This window comes from Notechis scutatus, chromosome 2 (assembly GCF_049901735.1).
Source record: "Notechis scutatus isolate UNSWTSFEM ecotype Mainland chromosome 2, rNotScu1.2, whole genome shotgun sequence".
NCBI classification, from domain to species: Eukaryota; Metazoa; Chordata; class Lepidosauria; order Squamata; family Elapidae; genus Notechis; species Notechis scutatus.
The window spans coordinates 239,687,872-239,707,203 of record NC_142010.1 but is presented as its reverse complement, the minus strand read 5'-3'; the positions used below and the strand labels follow the sequence as shown (position 1 = coordinate 239,707,203).

General features: G+C 37.4%; 2 protein-coding genes across 6 annotated transcripts in view; one reads left to right on the top strand and one right to left on the bottom strand.

Moving 5' to 3' along the window:
• Positions 1-8,915, top strand: part of NDUFAF2 (NADH:ubiquinone oxidoreductase complex assembly factor 2) — a 48,399-nt gene extending 39,484 nt beyond the window's left edge. Inside the window, exon 4 of the mRNA XM_026670520.2 lies at positions 8,420-8,915. Within this exon, the coding sequence (XP_026526305.1) occupies positions 8,420-8,665 (246 nt within the window). The 3' untranslated portion in view covers positions 8,666-8,915. The remainder of the gene's footprint in view (positions 1-8,419) is intronic.
• A 218-nt stretch (positions 8,916-9,133) lies between these two features.
• SMIM15 (small integral membrane protein 15) overlaps positions 9,134-19,332 on the bottom strand; it is a 53,892-nt gene continuing 43,693 nt past the window's right edge. The window contains exons 1-3 of one of the 5 annotated variants that reach the window (XR_015748223.1): positions 14,373-14,876; positions 12,648-12,712; positions 9,134-10,908 (exon numbers count right to left, since the gene is read on the bottom strand). Coding sequence is in view for 1 of the 5 variants with exons in the window: in XM_026670521.2 (XP_026526306.1) it covers positions 10,653-10,880 (228 nt within the window). In the remaining 4 variants the exon portion in view is untranslated. Of the gene's footprint in view, positions 10,909-12,647; positions 12,713-13,561; positions 13,682-14,372; positions 14,925-19,332 lie in introns of those variants that run through there. The other 4 variants (XR_015748225.1, XR_015748226.1, XM_026670521.2 and 1 more) reach the window with 4 other exon arrangements.

The window sequence follows — 19,332 nt, the reverse complement described above, 5'->3', positions numbered from 1 at the left end:
CAGGCCATTCTGTTACATTCAGTTAGACTCCGTTTCTCATTTGAATACTGAAAGCTGGGTGATTTAAAGACTACTGAGCTTATTAGAGTAGAAATACTGTGTTGATTTTCCCAAAAACTATTTTTTTATGAAAATATCCTGAAGAGATAGGTTTTAACATGAAATTAAACTCATTAATGTGTTTCTTAGCTGGTATGGGAGGTCTAAAATGGTTAAAAATAAAAAAGTATGGTAAAGAACTGCTTTTCATTTCTAATGTGCTATGTGTTTGCTATGCAGTAATAAAAACTAAGTGGCTTTTGAATTGCACAGTTGGATACAAGGTGAAATATTAAAGAGAAGAAACTTTTTGTGACAGCTCCTGTCTTCTTTCAAACTATTTCGAGCATTTCCATAATTATTTGTTTTGACAGCCTTCTTGTCAAGGAAGGAAAATGTACTTTACTGAGTAGTAATAAGCATAAAGTTCCAATTATTGTCTTCCCACCATCATCCCTAAGAAGAGAATAATTAAATTGAAAATTACATTATGTTTAGTTATCATAGTGTATGCTCATCTTCCTTATTTGATTGTAAGAATATTATTTATTCCAGGAATAGCATAGAGAAACTAACTCCAATCACGGTGGTTCATTTTCATTGAACTCTTAAGTTCTATCATCCAACTGCAGGGTGGTTTAAGAATTATATTTTAAGTGACACTTTCCCTGCATAATCTTTTTATGCTTGCTTGTTTATATATGCTGTTTCTTAAATGTAGGCTGCAATGTTTTTGTAAATTAATTGACTAGATTAGTCAATTAAAAGCTTTTTATTAATTTCTCTCTAATTAAAACAGCAGGCATGTTTTCTTACTTCCAGTGAATCACCTACGACAATAGCAGACAGATGAAGAAATTGTGCCTTTGTAAGATGGTGCCTACAGCGTATAACATATGTTTCTTGTTAAAATGAAAGTTTTGTTAGCTTTCTGAACTATTTGAAATGGTACAAATACTGTATAACTTATACACTAAGTTATAGTTTGTTTAACTATTTGTTTATTAAATAATAATTGTCTGAGTTCCTACATGTTAAGCAATAAGATGCCAGTAGTATTATAACTTAATACTATAGTGTTGTATGGCAGATGAGAGAACCTAGCTTTAACATTAATATATGAATAAAATTCATTGTTGAGATAATTATCTGATGATAGTTCTAGAACACAAGTTTACAAAAGCAGAATTGCAAGCATTCACCAAATATTAATTATTGCTTCCTGAGTATCTCTATCTCTCTAGCTAAAAAAGCTAAGCCACCCAGAGTTACCCTGTGTAAGATGGGCAACCAATAAAATTAGATAGGTAGATAGATAGATACCATGTTTCCCTGAAAATATGACTTATTGAAAGTAAGTCCTAGCTTGATTTTTACATATGCATCCAAAATAAGTCCTACCCCCCAAAATAAGCCCTAATTAAGACCCCGCCCACTCTAGGGTGCACGGGTAAAAATTAAGCTAGGGTGGGGATGGAGCTGCCCTACTACTTACCTTCGGACAGTTGCAGCCAGGCTTCACACACCCCAACGCCTGCCTTGCCGGCCCATTTCTGCAGCCACAAGGCTTTCCTGAAGGCCTCTGCAGCCGATAACTGAACACTGAATTGATCCGGAGCTCTTTTATCGGCTGCAGAGGCCTTCAGGAACAGAGGAAGTTCCTGAAGGCCTCTTACAGTGAGAAGGAGGCGGGGGCAATGCATACAAGTGAGGTGAGTCAGTGGATGACATTGCGCCCCCCCCTACCCCCCAAAATAAGATCTGTTGCCTTTTTTGGTGGAAAAAAAAATATGCACCAACTCAGAAAGCTCAAACTGCCCAAGGAGCTGTTGATCCAGATCCACAGAGGAATCATTGAGACTGTAATCTGCACCTCTATAACTGTCTGGTTTGACTCTGCAACAAAACAAGACAGACACAGACTTCAACAAATAATTAGGACTGCAGAAAAAACAATTACTACTAACCTGCCTTCAATCAAGGACCTGAAAACTGCACAAGTCAAAAAGAGGGCTGTGAAAATATTTACAGAACCCTCACATCCCGGACATAAACTCTTTCAACTCCTTCCCTCAAAATGACGTTATAGAGCATTGCACACTAGAACAACTAGACACAAGGACAGGTTTTTTTCCTGCATGCCATCACTCTGCTAAACAACTACAGGTGAAACTCAAAAAATTAGAATATCGTGCAAAAGTTCATTTATTTCAGTAATGCAGCTTAAAAGGTGAACCTAATATATGAGATATACTCATTACATGCAAAGCAAGATAGTTCAAGCCGTGATTTGTTATAATTGAGATGATTATGGCTTACAGCTCATGAAAACCCCAAATCCACAATCTCAGAAAATTAGAATATTGTGAAAAGGTTCCATATTCTAGGCTCAAAATATCCCACTCTAATCAGCTAATTAAGCCATAACACCTGCAAAGGGTTCCTGAGCCTTTAAATGGTCTCTCAGTCTGGTTCAGTAGGAATCACAGTCATGGGAAAGACTGCTGACCTGACAGTTGTGCAGAAAACCATTACTGACACCCTCCATAAGGAGGGAAAGCCTCAAAAGGTAATTGCAAAAGAAGTTGGATGTTCCCAAAGTGCTGTATCAAAGCACATTAATAGAAAGTTATGTGGAAGGGAAAAGTGTAGAAGAAAAAGGTGCACAAGCAGCAGGGATGACCGCAGCCTGGAGAGGATTGTCAGGAAAAGGCCATTCAAAAGTGTTGGGGACTTTCACAAGGAGTGGACTGAGGCTGGAGTCAGTGCATCAAGAGCCACCACACGCAGACAGATCCTGGACATGGGCTTCAAATGTCATATTCCTCTTGTCAAGGCGCTCCTGAACAACAAACATCAGAAGCATCTTACCTGGGCTAATGAAAAACAGACCTGGTCTGTTGCTCAGTGGTCCAAAGTCCTCTTTTCTGATGAGAGCAACTTTTGCATCTCATTTGGAAACCAAGGACCCAGAGTCTGGAGGAAGAATGGAGAGGCACACACTGCAAGATGCTTGAAGTCCAGTGTGAAGTTTCCACATTCTGTGTTGATTTGGGGAGCCATGTCATCTGCTGCTGTTGGTCCACTGTGCTTCATTAAGTCCAGGGTTAACGTAGCCGTCTACCAGGAGATTTTGGAGCACTTCATGCTTCCTTCCGCAGACGAGCTTTATGGGGATGCTGACTTCATTTTCCAGCAGGACTTGGCACCTGCCCACACTGCCAAAAGCACCAAAACCTGGTTCAATGACCGTGGGATTACTGTGCTTGATTGGCCAGCAAACTCGCCTGACCTGAACCCCATAGAGAATCTATGGGGCATTGCCAAGAGAAAGATGAGAGACATGAGACCGAACAATGCAGAAGAGCTGAAGGCTGCTATTGAAGCATCCTGGTCTTCCATAACACCTCAGCAGTGCCACAGGCTGATAGCTTCCATGCCACACCACATTGAGGCAGTAATTGCTGCAAAAGGGGCCCAAACCAAGTACTGAGTACATATGCATGCTTATACTTTTCAGAGGTCCGATATTGTTCTATGTACAATCTTTGTTTTATTGATTGCATGTAATGTTCTAATTTTCTGAGATTGTGGATTTGGGGTTTTCATGAGCTGTAAGCCATAATCATCACAATTATGACAAATCACGGCTTGAACTATCTTGCTTTGCATGTAATGAGTCTATCTCAATTATTAGGTTCACCTTTTAAGTTGCATTACTGAAATAAATGAACTTTTGCACGATATTCTAATTTTTCGAGTTTCACCAGTAATTCCCATAACAGTCAAACTATTTACTAACATTGTATTACTATTCTTCCTAATACCTATCTCCTTTTCTACTTATGACTATAACTTTGTTGCTAGTGTCCTTACGATTTATATTGTTTTATTTAGTTTCCTAGTACGATTTTGTTAATTGCTTATTTAATATCCTATGACTATCACTAAGTGTTGTGTCTTATGATTCATGATGAATGTATTTATGATGACTATAATAATGATTTATCACTTATATCTTTTATGTACACTGAGAGCTTATGCACTGAAGACAAATTCTTTGTGTGTCCAATCACACTTATTTGGCCTTGTTTGCTTATCTTTTTTGTTGCTACAGTCACTTTTAAGTGATTCTGTTGGCGATGTAACTATTGTCAATATACTTTTTAATTTAGATCAGAGGTTTTCTTTTTGCTATTTTGGGAAGAATTTTAAAAGGCTAGGTAGGTCAGAGGTTTTTTTTCTTGGTACAAATAAGCTATATTTTGTGCCTTTTAACTTTGAAATTAAGTCTAGATGAGTCCTTTTGTCTCTTAAGTCCTTTTACCTGGTATTGGATATGGTGGCAATTTTTACTGCAATTTTTTGAGTGGGCATATTGAAATGTCTTTCTAATGCATTATCACTTAAGAATATACAAGCTCTGCAAGACACAAGCCAAATCCTTTTTTTTAAAGTTGTTGATCAGTTACTTTTGGGAGACTTAAAATATGATGGGAAGGCAGTAACATTGTTCAGCAATCATCATTCAGAGGCACATGGCTTTTGATATTAAGTGTAATATGTACTGATTAGATGCAAATAATCCCATCTCACGTGAATTTTTCATACAGTATCATCCTTTAAAGCTGGCTAAGTTGGTCACTAACATCCATTATACTCAAAATGCTCGATGTGAAGAATTACTTCATCCATCTTGAATCTTCAGTGGTTTAGCCCTTGCTTGTAAAGATAAGAATAAAAAGCCTTTATTCATATAGCCAATGGGGCACATAATTTGGTATGTCTTTAGCATTCTCCATCATCATTGACTACCTGATTATTTAATCAAAATGACCCAGATTACTGTAATTTTTCTTGTGAGTGCCTTTGGATCAACCTTTTCCATCTCGATAATACCAATTTTTAGTACAATAATGATTATATTATATATGCAATTTTTCATATTCAGGTTCTTGCTGCAAGCTCATCAGTATGCATCTGTCATCTTTTTCCTTGATGTGTTTTATTTCAATACTCAAATGTTGATTTGCTTAAGGTCTCTTTTCCCAAATCAGAAACATTGTTCAGTGCGTTTTGCAAGATAATTATTCGTACACATTATTGCAATAGCCCAAACTCCCTTTTTATTACCTTATAGTCCCTATTTGGGGTAGAGACAGGGCGACTGGATGATGCTGAGCATTTACTTGCCAGATACCCTTCCTGACACGCGGAGTTCGCAGCAGATAATTTTTTCTTGGTGCCCTAGGAGAAAAGCATTTGTCACTACTAGGATTGAACTTCCAAGTGGGAAACAAATGTCTTCACCACTAGGCCACCACATCACTTGTTATCGCAATAGTCCAGTTATATTAAAAAAAATTAGTTGCCAGCTTTCATACAATGAACAAATGTTAATATAGCTTACACTACACTTAACTATAACCCAGGCAGTTTAAAATGGTATTTAAAGTCACCCAGTATGAATTTATGAAGGTATCTATAAAACGTTTCATCTCAGAAGGAACTACGTTTGGCTTTTTGTGGGCAATTACGCTTAGAGATGTTTGGAGAATGTATATGCACACATGAATGTGTTCTGTACAGAAGCAATACTCAAATGTGACTCCCACTTCTAGTAGGATTTCACCAAGGGGGAAATGCAGGGTGGAATAGCTTGGCATGGCTTTTGTATGGCATCAGTTCATGAGCTCTGAAAGAACATTACTCAAAATAGCACAAGTGTTGTTTTGTGAAAATACTGAAAATGCTCCCAGTATTCCAGCCATAGAAAATAAAGGGAGCTCAATGTGACCTCCTTGGGAACCATAGTTAGGGGGAACTGGGATTTCTCCAGTTATCACTGAAGGAAAGCAGGAAAGCTCCACATGAAAGTGGTTCCTAAGCTATGACAGTAACTTTGAAAGTTCAATCCTAGATAGCGACAGATAGTCAGGGAACCACTTCATCTTATGATGTATATTCTTTTTTGGTAAAAGTAATTTCTGCAGCAGATAGCCACACTTAGTCAACCTTGGTTAACCTGGGGGGGGTGGGACTAAGAAGGGTTGCAGCTGATTAATACTTGGATGGATGACCAAGAGGCATGGTTGTAGGCTAGATGAGCAAGTTAACAATATTTTTGAAAGAAGGCAGTGACAATGGCATATCACCATGTTTATGTCTCCACTGCTTCCAAGTGTGCTATGTGGATTGGGTTCTATACTGTGATTATGCTCTGTATTCGGAACCAGTAAATTAGGTAAGATTATTTGCTAGGGGAACCGCAGCCTTTACAAGCTGGTTTTTCCAAAAAGCCACCTTGCAGCATTTTCACTCTTCCCATGAAAAGGAAGGAATAGAAAATAATTACATAAGCTGTGCAGATGAAATGCAGTAGAATCTTATACTCTTGCGGTTGTGCTGCTCCTCTGTAATATCTGGTCAATGTCATCTTTCCCCTGGAGGCCAAATGTTAGGGAGGAGGAGCCTTTGTTAAATTTATATGTATTCCTTGTGGGTCTGACCTTTGAATGCTAGAAAAATTAGAGAGTTAATTGAAGTCAGTTGAATTGTTTTCAGCTAGCATTAGAAACCCAGTAGGTTTATTACATTGTGATTATACAGATTCATTATTGTCCAATCTCAGTTTCATTTTGATATGGGAATTTGGTTTCCTTTTGAGCTTGCGTTTGGCAAATAGTCCTTTGATTATACACGGTTAATGAATTATATCTTGTTGCATGCCTTTGTAAAATTATGATACATTTGCTCTGTATTCTTTTTCCATTATTTTCTTTTTAAAGAAATACATGGTTATAAATTTGAATGATGGGCAGTTAATATTTTGAGTCCTTGTTTTGAAAAAGTATTGCAGTATTTTGGTACGTTATGTATACTGCTACATAGATTCTGCATAGTACATATGTTAGAATAATGTAACTTGAAGACACAGGATATGATACCTTGCTGAGTTTGTTAAGGGCCCAGATAGGGACCTACTTAGGAATCCTGAGGTCACCTTGAATGCTCTTGTGAAAGAATAATGACCAAGAAAAAATAATGTACTACATGCCTCTAAGAGAAATTATGGTGTTTGATAGCCTCTAGCATGCAGTGTTTGATGATCTTGGACACGCATTTAAAACAAAAAGCCAAGGAATCTAAGTTAGCCATAGCAAAATTCTGACAACTGTGTTAGGACAAACTATTTTATTAAGCCAACTCGGGATTACAAATGAGTGTACTTTTGAGTACTCGAGAAGGGAGGATGAAGTTCACAACAACAACAAAGCTGGTGGAAGAGATGTTTATGTCTACATTTAAAGTCATGTGAGGTAACTCATCATATTGAAGCATGCATTTTAAGCAGTTGATTGAACAAAGTGTAGTAGGCTACTTCTCACATGGTGCTAGCTATAAACCATGGCTCATAAACAGCCAGTGATTGGGTCTGTATGCTGTGCTACCCTAAAAATAAACATGCTATAGCTTAGTATAATTTGTGAATCCAGCCATAGATTTAGATGGAAGGATGCCGAAACTGACATCAAGCTCGAGCATAGGTTGAGATGTTTTCCATGCTGTAGTTAAGACAACTGGGAGTGTTGGGTTGATGAAACAAACAAATTTTAAACCTCTATTTCTGAAAAATAGAAAATTTAGTTATTACTCCAAACTTATCTTCATAATTAAACAAATTCCTTCATGGTTTCACTGAAATGTTTAGAATCCTCTGAATCACTGTTTATTGGTGATTAGAAACTCTTACGGACTTTTTGTCTAAAAGAGAATAAATGAAGTTGTGATTTATGGTTTTGATGATTAGCTAGGATAGATCATGAAAATAAGAGTTACGATACAACTTTAGAGAGGGGTCAATTTAAAATTGTAGTTGCTGCTGTAGAGATCAGAAGGCACTTCCTTATATCACTTTCTATTTTTCTGCTGTTTTCTTTTTGCATCTTTAGTTTTTTTCTTTATTCTTTGACCCTACAGTATTTTAGTTTGTAGTACTCCCATCCTGGTGTTTTAAAATTTTCATTAAAATTTTAATGTTTGTGGTTTATTCTTAATTGATATTTACTGATAGAAGGGTTTTTGATCCATGACTATGGAATGGAATGGAAATTTGGGGGCAAGTCTACCACACTCCTCTAGAGAGATTTCCAGCAATTCAAGGTAGGGGATGCCCAGAAAAATGAAAATTAGCACCAATGAGTTGAATCTGGATGAAGTTGCCTATACTGGGGCTGCCTTTCCTGGCCTCTTCAAATGCTATTTGCTGAATGAGTTAAGCTCTTCTGTTGGAAAAGTGAAAGCAACACAACCTACCCATTCAAACAAAGTGCATCTTCTTAGCATTCAGTCAGTTCAGTGTGTTACTTTTTTTTTCCAGGAAAGTATCCAGAATAAGAACTATAGAAAAGAAATGAAAGCTAAAGTTGAAGATTTGGGTGAAAAAAGCAAACTCCTTCAGGCCAAAGATCGTGAAGAGGGTCTTGAGGTAGGACCACTTCAAACGCAGATTACAGGACATGCATCTGCTTCCAACTACAGAAAGCCTGAACGCTCAGAAGACCCTGTTAGTACAGCAAATAAATTTCAGCCTGGAGCCTGGATGCCTCCTGACCATAAACAATAAAAGCCCCCAGTGCAAAGCATCAAGAAAGAGGCACCATTTGGTTTATCAGCAACATGAAGACATTCTTCAAAATTGCAGGTTATACTTAAAAACTTAGCATTTTCAAAATGCTTAGATCCTGCTTTTTCTTGTGGAAATGTTTAATTGCTTTTTATAAAATGCCCTGTCTCTAATTCTTTTGCCTCTTAAATCATTCGATGTTTCCAGTGAAGTTATGCTTCAATAAAATTTAGTGCTGCTGTAATCATTACAGATGGTGTACTACATGACCGTATATATTCTGTTAATGTTAAAAGAGGCATACCCAATGTATGCTATACATGCATATATTTTCTTTAAACCTGTCAAACTATTATAACTTCTCATATTCCAGAATGCTTAATGAAATTTAGTCATTCATATGAGTTCACAGCTTCTCCTAAAATGTTTTTTTTAATGATTTGTTTATGGAAAGGGACCCAAATGCTGTTTATGAAAAGTAAGCAATGCTATATTTATTTGCTAATTTTCTCTAATAAGATTTTGACAAGGTTCTAAATGTCACTAAACACAATAATTATTTAGGACGGGGCACATTACAGTTAAAAATTTCCCATTGTTAATAAATGTGAGGACTTGTGCAAGTTAACAAAGCTAATTTAAACACTGTTTATTTAAAGTAGAAATTTAATGTTTCATAGCTTAACAAATCAATAACAATGTGCAATAATGAGCATATTTAAATGTCCTATACATTTGTTTAAAATGCACATTTGTGCTTGGCATCCTTTGCATCAGGAGATGCAGTTACTAGTAGATGAACTTTATTAGTGTCCCATTCTACACAATCTCTAAGTTTATTCTTAAATCAGTAAACCAATGTTGGTTTAGTAGTCATAATTTCACCAAACCAATGTTATAAGTAAGATACCTCATTTATGTTATAAGTTAACTGGATGTAAAGAAATAGGCTTCAAAATGTTACGAGATTTTCAAAGATGATCGAAAGAAGCTTTGGTTTTTGAAGAGCTGAAATAGGAAGGCTTGACTGGAAATATATAAAAGGAATTTCAAGGCGCTAATTATTTGCCCACTAGGCATGAATTGTTGCCTTCAAAGGCAAGGTACTGACTTAATAGGGAGCCATAATTTAGAATGAGAAGCCTCTATAGCAATTTTGTGAAAGCAGCCAAAGGGGCTTGCTACAGGGAGAATGATGCTTGCCATTTGGTCTGAACTGTCCAAGATTCCCTAAAATTTGCCTTCAGTCTGCTTTAGCTGAACTAATACACATGTGACAGCATTTATAATCATTGATTCTGGTTGTTATAGACTTAGTGGTTGCCTACATTCAGCTGGAAACATTCACTATTGCTTTGTCCTCAGAATGTAGCCATCAAGAATGAGAAACTATTATCCAGCAGCTATGGCTTACGTGCAGACTATTCCAGTAATCATATTTTATGTTCTCTTTTTCCAAATACTTTGTAGATGAGGTTGCTATCATTTACATTTAACCAGGAGAATCTCTCAAATGATAATTTAAGCTATCATGGATTGTATAATTGAGACAATCTGGTTCTCACAAACCATTATGCCAAAGAATAGTGAAAATACTGGCTTTCACTATGAAATTAGGATTCTTCACAATGTAGGAAAATTTTACAATACAACAAAATTATATGCAAATTATTAAACAATTTTGCATGGTATAAAATCATAAGACAGATTTGAATGAAAATAATAATACATATCTATATAGTTATTACACATATATTATAAACTTACATTTTGCTTATATGCCAGGTTAGAAAAAAAAATCAAGATAAGAGTTCTTAAAAAAGCAATTTAAGTTCATGACCACAGAGTTTAATAGCACAAATTAAGGATACATTATTCCAGGAAAAAAATCAGTCATGTCTTGTTTCTATAAGGATACAACAACAAAAAGGTACACATACAGTAACAGTGCATTGCCAGAAAAATTCAGCCCAGTGAAATTGAAGTCTTAGTCCTTCTTTGTTCGTTTAGCTTTTGTAATGTTTTCCTGACGTTTTTGTTTCTTTTTTTGTTCCCGTTCTTTAGCTTCAATCATTTTTGCCAGTTTCCATGATAGCACCGCACTTGCCAAGAATAGAGGTGTTAGAGCAAGGATCACTGTTGTAAGGAATCCATATGGATCTTTTGCAGCCCATTCCACAATATATTCAGCCCAAGATTTAATATTTTCAAGCATCCTTCTTGCTACCTGATAGGGGAAAATCCTAAAAAAAAAAGTGATACCATTATTTCACAGAAAATTAAACAGACACCTACTGAATAATGCAGAAAGTAATTCAGAATGACAGAGTTGAAAGGGACCTTGGAGGTCTTCTAGCCCAACCTCCTGCTCAGGCAGGAAATCCTACACCATTTCAGACAAATGGCTATCCAATCTCTTCTTAAACTCCTCCAGTGTTGGAGCAGCCACAACCTCTGGAGGCAAGTCGTTCCACTGATTGTTCTAACTGTCAGGAAATTTCTCCTTAGTTCTAGGTTGGTCTTTTCCTTGATTAGTTTCCATCCATTGCTGCTTGTCCTGCCTTCAGGTGCTTTGGGGAATAGGCTGACTCTCTCTTGTCTGTGGCAACCCCTGAGATATTGGAACACTGCTGTCATGTCACCTTTAGTTCTTCATTTCATCCAAGACAAGGTATATCCCAACTTTGCTATGTGAAATATAAATTTAATACATCCCCTTAATTCTGTGTTTTAGCTACAGCATTCCTGAACCACTGCAGATATATTTTTATTTGTTAATTGTTAATTGATTAATCATGTATCCAGGTAGGACAACAATAGATCAGTCGGAATCCAAAGCTTCCCTGATACGTTTCCAAATCAGTTTCTAATCTTTGCTAACCCTGCAAACTGGCTTGATTTCACTGGGACAGATTACTGTCATTTGGAGGAAGAAACAGGTATAAGAAAATATTTTTTAAAAAGCACTGTTCTTCCATTTCCTCCCTCCATTTTGTGGGTCTGTCCCCAGTAAATCTTTGGCCTTGTCAGCTATTCTAATGTCACAGCACTCCAAAATGTTAGTAGGTAGGATGGCTGTGCCTCTTTGAGAAGAGGTCGCAAATCAATAGATTCAGCTTGTATGGAGCTTTGAAAGAGCACTTCGTTTCAGTTGAGTCTTCAAAGCCACCACATCAGTGGGATTCAGCATTCTACCTGTAGGCACTTCTGTGCAAAAGGTCCTTCCACTAAAGCAAAATGACTAGGCAAAATGTTGAATGTCACTTCAGTCCTGCAACTGTATTTTGAGTCAAGGCAGCTCTGCAAAGCAGCCCCACATTGCACTATGTTAAGCAGTGAGAAAAAACTGGTGAGAAAAAACACTTACATACAAACATTAAAAACTTCATATTGAAATAAAAGAACACAATATCCTGCAAAGCAAAGACTGTTACAATATAGATCTAACAAAAAACCCCACAAGTTTTTAAGAACCCTTTGATGGCCAAAAATCAACCATTTTTAAATGGTGTTAAAGAGGATGAACCACATCATGGATTGGGGTTGAGAGGATTCCAGACATTTCACCACCATTCTCTCTTCATCTTAAGCAGAAAGACATTGCTAAATCAGGTACCTCTTCAACTAGCATGACTATTACCACCATTTCAAATCCTTTTAGATGTAAAAGAAGAGGCAAAGCCAGGGGTGGAATTAAGAATGACCAGTCTGGATTCATTCCTTGCCATAAGCGATCTAAATCCAACTCTGCACCTGAAATTCCATTAACTCTTATCTAGTGCCAATTTTGTATCAACTGCTAATTGATTAGATTTTTAGGTATAGACTTGAACAATAAATCTTCTAAACTGCAACTTAATGTATGTTCCTGATCCTTTGCAGCTGACACTACTAGCATAAAAAGAACCCTATATACTATAATTTTCATCATTAGAAATATGTTTAGAATTCTTCCAGCAACATAAAAGATGTCAAAACTTACCCAAGATGTCAAGAAACTCCAGTGTAGCAACACGGCAACTCTGGATATTGTTGTCGTAAAAAAAACTAAAAGAAAAAACATTGAGCAATTTAAAGCAGCTTCTGGTTGTAGAAGTTGTACAGTAATACAAAACAGTTCAAATTGTGGTATTAAATAATACTGCATACTGTACAGTCCTCAACGAATAACCACAATTGAGTCCATAATTTCTGTTGCTGAGTGAGACAATTGTTAATAGTAGGCAATTCCCATCTTTAACAAATGGAAATTATTAGGTTTTTTTTTTTATTATTATCTCATTGTTTTCAGCATGGATATGTCAAAGGCCATTTCACATGAAGATGTCCCAGATATATAAATGACACAAAAGCTGTATTTTTATTAAAATAACATGACTGAGATAGAAATGAGGATTTCAAAAATCATTTTGCATGCAGCTTGATGTACCATAAAAAGTCTTAACATTTGGTTCAATTCACTGCCTTGATGCAGACTTGTTTATGCAAAAATCTATTTAGAATTGCTTTTTGAATGTTTTCCTCAAAAAAAGAATTACCATTTTATTAAGAAAATATGCAAATTTGCTTGAAGGGCAAATTTAATTTTCCTGTTTCACTGGATCTATTTTTTTTCTTTTCAATTTCCTTAAATTTAATAGATGCAACCTTATGGAAGTTGCCATTTTTGTGAAAAGTTTAGCAAATTACTATATTAATCAGTTCCCAATTCTGTTATTCTGTTCTGTTAAATGCCTTCTGCACTTCTGTATGTGGATTCCTGCTCGTTGAATTATGTCAGAAATACCTGATGTTTTCATGATGATGATGATGTTCATGAGATTATATTTTTATACTGTGCTATCTGTAATCTATTTATCCCAAGAGCCTGTTTGGTTAAAGCATCAATCTACAAACCAGAAGAGTTGGGAGTTCTATTCCTGCCTTAGGTACAAACATCTATGGAGATTCTCAGTCATCCAGGTCATGGTTGTCCCAAAGGTGCTTTTTCAAGAGGCAACTGGACTTCTTTCATCTTTGTCTTTAAAAAAAACCAAAAAAACCAGAAAGTCCAGTTACCTCTTGAGAAAAAAAGCATCTTTGGGACTTTGGCACAAACCGAACTGTATGATTCTTGGGCTAGTGATCTCAGCTCTAGGAAGGAGGCAATAAAGAAAACAGCAAGGAGTAGCACAGGCAATCTCCAAGAAGAGAAACTTAAAGGCACTCTTTCCTAAAAGGGCAGCAAATCAATACTGTATACACTTTAATGGTTCCATGGGAATTATCCCTAATTCCATAGTGCTAGTTGGAGTCTTAAAGTTGCCAAGATCTTAAAAAGTTGCCAAGATTGAACCACACTGCCTCAAACTCCCTGCATCTAGTGCAGAGGTCTCCAAACTTGGCAAGTTTAAGACTTGTGGACTTCAACTCCCAGAATTCCTCCTCCAGTCATTGTTAGCTCAGGAATTCTGGGATTTGAGGTCCACAAGTCTTAAACTTGCCAAGTTTGAAGACTCTTGAAGTAGACCTTTGGTAGATATACACTTTCCCTTGAGAGCAGGCAGCAGAATTTCATTTTTAAATGTGGGCCGGTGTGCTCGCAGTCAAAAAAAAGTATGACACAGTTCTCCTAAATTTTAAATTTAAGATCTAAATTCGAGTCCTAACACGAAGCCTCAGGAAAAAAGCAATTGACAAATCTGTATTTTATATCCATTAAGCACACCTGAATACACACACACACACACACAGTTGGGCGGGGCTGAGGAAGGCTGACCCAGAGTGGAGCGGCTACGGGGCGTTTGCCCCACTGATTTCAACTCCGAAGCTACTGCGCCTGCGTACGGAGGACTTCACCTGTTGAATTTCTGCAGAGGAGTGGGACAAAACATTGGCAACCCTAACCGAGGCGGACGGGAAGGTCGGCTGAGACTCTTTAAGTAACTCAGCGGCCGCCCGCGCCCCACTCAAACGGCAAGCCGAGGAAAGACTCCGGTTCACCGGGACCGCCCAGGCGAGGAGAGACGGGGCGCGGATGCGTCGGACGCGCGCACGACGACGAAGCCCCCCGGCTCAGCCCGGTGTAGTGCGCACGGCCACCTTCCCTCCCTTTTCGCGATGCGGGAGGCCTGCCCCCCCCTCCTTCTCCTCTCCGCCCCCCCCCCAAATCTTGGCTCGAGGGTTCGCTCACCCGTCAACCGGAAGGAGGAAGTAAAAGGAAGCCAACTTCCGACTGGAGCCCGCCTTCACCGGTATTCCCGAGCGGACGTAGAGAGGAATTACGTCATTCCTTTCCGGATAGGAAGCCCCACCTCTCTGCCTCTTCGGGAGCGGGACTTTCTTGGGGCAAGCGGAGAAAGAGGGAAAAAAACCCACTCCCCCCAAAATCAGACTTGTGCTGCGTCAGACATAAACGCGTTAGAATGCTATTAATTGCTATTAGTACCAATATTAATCATTAGTATTAATGGGTAATACTATTATTATGGGAAAATAATAAAAATAAATGGGAGCGATTGGATTGCTGGGAAGCCTTCCAGAAGCCGAGGTGGATGGGGAATTCTGGGAGTTGAAGTCCACAAGTCTTAAAGTTGCCAAGGTTGGAGATTTCTGGGCTGAACCACTCTCAGATCAGGAAAATAAAGGGGTGGGGGGAAGAGAGAAATTGAACCAAGAAATGAGCTACCTTTTTCTCCCTCTAACCTTTTCTACCTCTGTAAGCCCAGGCGGGAGAGCCGGTAAATGCGCCGAGCAATGAGCGCTGGATGGAAAGGGTGTGAAGGGACCGGCGAGCAGGTGGGACTATTTAAGGTGGAAGACTCCCTGAAAAAAGGCTTGTTGTATTCCTGAGGGAATAGGAGGAACTCGCCGCAGCCAACTCGCAATGGGGAAAGTAGCTACGACCAACTTGCTGCGGGACAATTTAACAATTCTATTTAATTATTTAAAATAAAAATTATTTTATATATATTTTTTGCCATTCACCTTTCATTCTATCCGTCCCTTTGCATCCTTTCTTTAACGATTCCATCCCACCATTTCGTTGATATTAATGTAACTCTTGTCCCGCAGCGACTTGTCCTGTGGCGAGATAGCCGTGACGAGTTGGCTGTGTGGCAATACGGTGGGTGGTGTCCCATCCAGTAAAATGCAACTTTCGCATTTTGGGGTTTACTTGTGAACAAATCTTGTTGCTTTGAGGGGGGGACTCCATCCCAGCAAGACTTCATGGAATTCAGTTCAGCCCAACAAGCCCTTCATCCAATCCTTCTCGTTACATTTGTCTAGCGTTTATTTTTAACTCTGCACAATGTTTTTATTTATTTATTTAATTTTTTTATTTGTCAATTGCTTACAAGATAATAGGTATAAGTAAAAACATAGTTATGAATACATGGATTACATATAAGAAAAATTTAAAAAAACATAAAAGAAACAATAGGACAAGGGACGGTAGGCACGTTGCTGCGCTTGTGCACGTTGCAAATAATACTCAATAATTACCTCTAGATTTCACTCTAAAACACATATAAGTGAAAATGCATGCAAGTAAGGTTGCCGCACAGGATTATCCTGTACTATAATGGGTATAAATAAATAAATATGATGCTGGTTTTTTTTTCTAAAGTAGTTGAGCAATTAAATTCTGCACTTTCCACCAATTTATTTACAATTAATCTCTCTCAGATTCAGAATAGAGAATCTCTGTTGAGGAGTTTTGGGGTGGAGTGAGCTGAGGGTTTTCCCCCCCCCCTAAAACTATTAAACCTGTTTGGACATCTGTGGTTTAAGTAGCTTTGGAAGCTGCAAGAAAAGATTGGGGTATTGCATGTTGCCCATCCTACTGTAAAATGTTGGTGGGAAAACCATCTAGAGCTTTACATATGTCAGGTTTCATTAAACTATATATTTTAATGTATAAGCATTTAGGAAAATAAGCAGTGAAAAAAAAAATAGCAACTTCCTAGACTGCCTAGAGACTGGGGCTGTTTAATAAGTTCATTTTTTCCAAATAATTGTCTAGCATTAGTAAACATTTCACGTTCAATATGCCCAGTGCCCTAGAATCATTTAGTCCTCATGCATCTTGACTCTAAAGATTAATGTTAAAAGTAGCACAGTTGATTTTAATTTGGTTACATTGAGTATGACTTTCAGGCTATTGCTTTGTAAAGAATTGTCTCCAGGAGTGAATTATTGTTATGCTTCCTCACAAACTGTTTATCTGGCATAATTCCTTGACTCTTTTGTATTCTACCTGCTGAGTAATATCCCCCTTGTTTCTGGGTGAATTATACTGCTTCCTCTGCAGTGGTGACGCTTTTCTGAAGGGCTGTGAGAATTAATTCTTTTTCCTGGTGCTTATTTTTTCCAGCTTGTAAAATAAGTGCTCTATCAGCACATTGTCAGCCTTGTATAACATACATCCAGTATTTACACATCACCAAATAGGCAATATATCTTATACTTCCTTATACTTCTACTAGAAATAACCAAATTCCTTTTATGTTATTAAAAGTTAAATTGTTTTTTAAACATACAGACATGGTATGTGTTGCATAGCTACAAACCAGCAAAATCTGCAAAGAAGGATCAATATCTGTGAGCTTGCAATTGCATTAAATGTTCAAAAGAAGCAAAATTTGAATCATGTTACTGTGCCTTCCATATTGTACATCCTCAGCCATAAACTTGCTGTCTAGGAAACCATCATACAAAAGAAGGGAGAATTTCAGCAGTCATTTAATAGAGTCATCACAAATAGAAAATATATTAATTCTGAACAACCAGTTCTCTATAAATGACTCTTTTGTTTCATTGCTTGGCTCCTAAGCTGAGTTCAACTTAGATGTTCAACCTCTACCTTATTGTAAACCTGGGGATGAGTCTTGCAGAGAAGAATTACCCAGAGGATTTAAAGCTTTTTGATACTTATCAGATTAATGCAAGACAGCATGGCTGCATGGATTTCTAGTTTCAAGCATGTTACTTTTTCTCAGAAGCAATGAACATTTCACACACCGATCATAAAATGTTGAGATACAGCCTGTAAGGTTTAATTGTATTGATAGTCTTTAAATCTACCTCTTGTTATACAGTAGTTACATTTAGCTGAAAGAGAAATGGAGATCAGAAAAATCCTAAGCCTGCAGCTATATTGCTGGAAGCAATAATTTTTTTCTTACCTCCTAACATAAATGCTAGCTGAATCACTGTTTAATGTTTTGAACTATGTCTTTATAATTGACCATATGAAATGAATACAGCTAATCCTAAACTGATCTCTCTCTTCAAGTCAATGTAAGAGATCAGAATAGTAGGTGCCAATCATTACAAATTTCCAGATTCATATGTGGAGTTAGATTAAAGAGAATATATTTTATTGGTATACATTCGAAGTATCTTCCAAGCTGGAAATACGGTAGCTATTTATAAATAGGATTTTTTTTTAATAGAGATTTATTTGTGGAGAGCAGGAAAGAATAGGGAATTTTTCATCAATAGCTTGCTACATTTGAGTTTATTGAGGGCTTTTACATGACATTGTGACTTGCATTATGAAAAAAATGAGATTGAAATCCAATATCTGCCCAGTTGGAATCTGCTGTGATTTTTCAGTTTCTCAACACTGCTTTGCTGCTCTCCTGGTTCTTTTCTTAGAGATGCCCATTAACTGCTTTGTTTTAAAATAATATCACATTATTTTAATTTTTAGAATTATTTTTTTTTAAATAGAGCGCCAGCTTCACCTAGTCCTAAGAACGTTTGGGGGGCCTTCGTGTCTATGTTATGGTTGTCCCAAAGGTGCTTTTCAAAAAGCTGCTGGACTTCCTTTGTTTTTCCCTGAAGATGTTTTGCTGGATGAGGACTGAAGAAGCTTCTTGGATGAGAAGAGAGGCATCTTGAAGGAAAAACCAAGAAAGTCCTGTTGCCTTTTGAAAGAGCACCCTTGGGGGCCTTGACCCTCTGTAGACACTATTAGAAATCAAAAGCAAAGGGAGCTCCCTGTGCTTTATTTGAAAGTGCTCTTGAAGAAAGCAAGCTGAGGGACTAGAGGGAATCTAGTTGTCATAGGAGGAAGTTGTAGGAAGTTTGTCTCCTAGAGCTTTTATGACAAGTTACGCCTACTATAGTAGTCATTTTATGGCGATACCTTTAGCATGTTTTCAAAACTTCCAGAATGCCCACTGGACCAAATGTTTAGGGATTTATATGACAAGGGCAGAGTGATTATCGTGAGTTCAAATCTTTTACTAATAGAATGAGTAAAACTCCTCCACAAAAATGTAGTGATTGTCCTGCTGGTTAGCAATCAGGTGTGAAGCAAAACTGTCAGAATGAACACTGTGCTTTTAAATATATGTAAATCCTTGATACACACGGCTGGTTTATTCCAAAGACAGATTATTTTAATTGCAATATTTTTTTTTCCTATTGAGAAAGGTAACATCATCTACTTGGTTAGATTCAAAACCATACAGGATGCTGTTATGGTAGATCGGTTGAGGACAAAAAGCATCATCTACTGACTCTGAACATAGATTAATTTGCAATTTTTACCCTTGAAAGCTGAGATAAGAAGTATAGAATCTGCCACTCTTCTAATCTCTGGTGCCTTTGGAACAAACATATTCAAGAAAGGATTACAAGATTCAACAATTTATTGTGCTACATAGATAGAATTG